Genomic DNA, 4,753 nt, shown 5'->3' with positions numbered 1-4,753 from the left:
AAGCAGTGAGCAACTTTCATCCACAGAGTAAGACTCAAAACGCCAAACTCACTGCCCTCGAGTCAATGCCCACCCTGTAAGTCAGGGCAGAACTGCCCCGTGGGTTCCACGACTGTCACTCTTTACAGGGGTAGAAAGCCCCGTCTTTCTCCCAATGGGTACGCGAAGCCACCGAGCTCCTGTGACATCTGACAGGCCTATAAGGTGAAGTGCGCGCACGGCCAGAGTGCTCCGCAGAGGCAAGGAGGGCAAGACTCTGTCTGGCGCACTCTGAACACAGGGTCAGGAGGGACATGATGCTTGGTAAAGCAGAGGCGGTGAAAGGAAGGAAGGCCCTCAAGCAGATGGACGGACACCGTGGCTGCGTCGATGGGCTCAGGTGGAGCAACAACGGTGAGGAGGCCCAGGGCCGGGCAGAGTTTCCTTCTATTGTGCAGGGGGTCACTACGGGCTGGAACCAACTCCACGCCCCCTAGCAATGGCAAGGTCACCACCACCAGGGAGACACACACTCCTGGGAACAAACCCCCAACCGAGGCTGCCGTCCTTCACTAAGGCCTTCGGGGCACTGACGGGGGAAGCTGCATGCTGGCCATGGGACAACGCCAAGGGACAGGGACAGTACCGGGGAGAGCTGCCCGAGGTGCTGGGTGCTGAGGATGACACACAACGGACCAGAGCAGGTAGGCCAATTAGGCCAGAGAAGCCCACGGACCCACAGCCTGGAGGCGAGGGGAAGCAGGCTGCTTTGGGGACTCCAGGAGACGGTGCTGAAGACCATGGAGGTGGTGGAGGTGGTCGTGGTGGCGTTGGAGGAGGTGGAGGTGGAGGTGGTGGTGGTGGTGGAGGAGGAGGAGGTGGTGGTGGTGGAGAAGGTGGAGGTGGTGGAGGAGGAGGAGATGGTGGTGGCAGAGGTGGTGAAGAAGGTGGTGGTATAGAGAAGGTGGAGGTGGAGGTGGTGGTGGTGGAGGTGGAGGAAGGTGGAGGTGGAGGTGGTGGATGTGGAGGTGGAGGTGGTGGTGGAAGAAGGTGGAGGTGGTGGTGGTGGAGGAGGTGGAGGTAGAGGTGGAGGTGGCGATGGTGGTGGAGGAGGTGGAGGTAGAGGTGATGGTGGAGGGGTGGCCATGGGCGCACTCACCACAGCGGGAAGGTCCTCTTCTTGTCCCGGCCCATGCGGTTCCTATTGATGGTGGTGGAGCAGGGCACGGCGTCCAGGTGGTGGGAGCTATTTGGCAGGGTGGGCACCCACTGGCTGTTCCGCTTGGCTTTCTGCTCCCTGGAAAGACATGGGAACCCTCTTCTGGTCAGCCTGGGAGTCCAATACTGCTGACCCTGCAACAGTGGGCTGCATGGCAACCTAGTGCCCGGCTCAGGCACTAACCTGGGCCACATGTGCGTGCCAAGAGCCAGGATGGTGCCTGGAGGAGCAGCCTTCCAGGGGACGCACCACCGGCCTTCTAGACTGCCAGGCCCACATACCCACAAAGGCTCCCTCTGTCCCTGGCAGCTCAGGGGTGAGGATGACCAGGAAGAGCCCTGGTGCCACATAGCCTTAAGCACTGGGAGGTTCACCGCCAGACGGATGTCCACACCTACCATTGCTCCCAGGGACACAGGTCAGGTTGCTAGAATCGGCTTCCCCCTGGGGGGGTACAGTTCTACTGACCCCCAGCAGGGCACTGAGTGAGAATGGGTTCCAGGGCTGGGGGCTTGGTTTGGGGTGTTTTCTTAGCATGGAAACAGTGCCTGCAGCTACGTTCGCTGAGCCTGTGCTGGGCAGGCTCCATCAAAACCCTGGGGTCTGTCTCCAATGTCCTGCACATCACCTGGGCTGCCTGGCCCCCAGTAGACAACTTGAGGTATGTCAGACACGGCCAGCACACACGTGAGAACCCCCAGCCCCCTAGAGCCGGTAAGGTTTGATGGTGTACACCGCTGGACACAGGGCAGAGGACACGCGCCACACAAGGCAAACTCCCTTCCACAAGGAGACCTCCCTGGAGCCCCGAGGGGCCGTCAGCCGCCTGGCTGCAGGCGTGGGGGCTGCACCCCTCAGCTGCTCCTCATGTGACACCCACCCCACAGCCCAGCAGGCTCCCAGCTGACTGTGCAGACTTGAGAGCCCCCCACAACTTCCTGTGGGGGCTCCCTTCCTGCCCGAGCCCGTGATCCCGTGCAGCTCCCCCGCCCCCGGTCAGAATCTGCGGCGCACACGTCTCGGGCAGCTGTTCGGGCGGCTGGGCTGGCTGCCGGCCACCTCCAGCTTTTCTTGGACCAGAGCCACTCAGAACAGTCTAGAAAGAAACCAGTTCCCACCAGCACACTCCTCTCAGCCGGGCCCACCTTCTCCTTTCCGCCTTGTGCATCTGACCGTCTGACCTCTTGGAGCCTGAAGGACGGCAGCACAGGGTTGCTGCGGGGGAGGGGCTCACGGGGTCCCCTGTTTCGGGCTGTGGAGCCTGAATTCAAGGGCCACAGCTGGCTCACTCGCCCGCCCGCCCGAGGCTGGACATACTGGGGCCCGTATGCCCGTGGTGGCTCCCAGGCTACAGGCCGCCTCAGCACTTGGAATGACCGGCCAGGGACATGGCACTGTCTGATGTCACAAAGCTCCCTGAGGGGCCCACCACCCAGAGTGTGTTATTACTGCTGGACGTCCTTCCAGCGACCCAGGCCAAGCCCAGCCCATTGCCGCCACGTGGAGCCCACCTTCTGGAGCCCACCTTCCCGAGTGAGCACCCGTTGGGCGGGCCAGAGGGGCTCTCTGGGGTTCCCCAGGCCGTGGGTGCTTAACAGGCACAGACCGCCTGGATGCTCTCCCAGGCTGCAGCTGGTGGGCTCCAACCAACTGCTCACTTTGCGGCTGGCCCGTGGCCCAACGCTTACTCTGCGGTACCACCAGTGGTAAACTAGTACAGACCCCAGAGTCAGGTCCTACCCAGAGCAACCCATGGGGCAGATCACCACAGTCCCTTAGGTCTTCTGTGGTTGCCTATCTGCATGGGAACAGACAGCCTCATCTGTCTCCCTCAGAGCAGCTAGTGGGTTCAAACTGCCCATCTTGAGATAAGCAGCCCTGCTGCTGGGCACCTGTGTTGCCCGGTCAGGCCTGTCCTCACCACTGACCAGTGAGCCGGCCGCCCTGTGCCCAGGCCTGACGGACTCGACATCACACATCCCCTTCCGGCCGCCACTGCCTTCTTGGTGTGAGCTCTGTCTGTTGGGGGTGGAGGGGTCCCACTCTGTGCACACGTCCCAGGCAGCTCCTCCTCTGTCAGTCTCCGGGACCACTCTGGCTCTGACTCAGGAACAGTGGTCACGTTCACTGGGACCAGGGGCTCGGCTAGTGTTTCTTACAAACACGGGAGGTGCAGGAAGTCACTCCGGGGCTGAGCTCAGGCCGTGTGCCCACAGAGTGAAATGCTTTAACAAAGAACTTGGCCCCTGTCAGACCAGCTCAGGCCTCTGGTGATGCCTGATATAGGTGGGGCTCCCTGAGAGCCGTACCTGAGGCAGGGAGGGGGGCCCAGGTGTGTGGTACCTGAGGTAGGTGGGGGGCTCCGTGCTAATGGAGACGGCCTTGTACTTCTCGTCGTTACCGTCCAGAATCTCCTCCACCTCGGAGGCCTTCAGCAGGGTCACGCTGGTGGCCAGCGTTGTGTAGCCGTGATCTGTAAGCGAGACCCATGGCTTGAGCCTGAATGTGGGGAGGGGGTCGGTGGGTTGGGCAGCAAGGCAGCAGTGGGCACAGCATCAGAGGTCCTTACATGCAGGGTGGGAGGCGGGGTGTCAAACCCACTACCACCCGGTGCCCGAGATGTCGGGGCTGCGCAACCCAGGCACCCTGGCGCGGGGCAGGATGTGCTGGGCAGCTGTACACCTCTATGGGACAGCTTACACAGATGACGGCCCTCCTGGGATAATGCGCAGGGTGAGAGCAGGCAGGGGTTTGACACTACTGCACCTGGGGTGTGTCGCAGGGGGCAGGTGGGAAGATGCAGGGGCAGGGTTAGGGTGAGGGGATTAAAGATGCAGGGCCCTTTCTTTTAAAACAAGAGCCCAGAGAGTCTCAAAGAGCTGCTCCAAGCACGCTCCCAGCTGCCAGTCTGTTTGAGGGTGGGCTAGGGTCAGAGGCACACCTCCCCTGGGAACTACCACCTTTGTGGGGCCCAGCTCGGCTCTCCGTTTCGGAGAGGTCGCCAAGTCCCAGGTGGCCCCTCTGGATGGACAGGGTGAAGGCAAAGCAGAGCCTGGCCTGTGTGAGGGGGCAGATATCGGCAGGAGAGCAGCTCGGCTCGTGGATTAAAAGAACCACCACTTTGTCTACAGTGGACAAGACCACAGCAGTACCTACGAGCCAAGCAGGCTGCACAGGCGGTGGGGCACCACCAGCCCCAGCCCCCCCGTGCACACAGGCTGAGCCACACACATGCACACATGTGTACGCACACATGCCCATACACTCACACCGAGCCGGGGGCCCTGGGCAGCTCTCTACAAGGCGCCTTTGTCAGGTGGGAATGGCCTTACCCCTCTGCACCTGAGGGGAGGGGGTGTCTCTCCAGAGGGGGGCGGGGCGATATTAGAGAAGCACCACTCACCCTGTACAGAGCTGCCACCCACCTCTCCTTCCCCAAGCAGCACCCACCCCAAGGAGCCCAGGCATGCAGGTGGAGCGAGCACTAGCTAGCGGGTGGGTGCTCTGGGCAGCACGCGGTGAGACCTGGGGTCACCGCTCACTGCCCAGGAGGCA

General features: G+C 62.2%; 1 protein-coding gene across 1 annotated transcript in view; it reads right to left on the bottom strand.

Moving 5' to 3' along the window:
- Positions 1-4,753, bottom strand: part of SMARCB1 (SWI/SNF related, matrix associated, actin dependent regulator of chromatin, subfamily b, member 1) — a 15,316-nt gene that overhangs the window by 8,611 nt on the left and 1,952 nt on the right. Inside the window, exons 2-3 of the mRNA XM_013008246.2 lie at positions 3,542-3,671; positions 1,139-1,276 (exon numbers count right to left, since the gene is read on the bottom strand). Of these exons, the coding sequence (XP_012863700.1) occupies positions 1,139-1,276; positions 3,542-3,671 (268 nt within the window). The remainder of the gene's footprint in view (positions 1-1,138; positions 1,277-3,541; positions 3,672-4,753) is intronic.

Source organism: Echinops telfairi, unplaced genomic scaffold, assembly GCF_000313985.2.
Source record: "Echinops telfairi isolate 266 unplaced genomic scaffold, ASM31398v2 ScPeMD7_29;HRSCAF=101, whole genome shotgun sequence".
Taxonomy (NCBI): Eukaryota; Metazoa; Chordata; class Mammalia; order Afrosoricida; family Tenrecidae; genus Echinops; species Echinops telfairi.
Note: the sequence above shows the minus strand (reverse complement) of the source record. Positions and strands in the feature narration are given on the sequence as shown.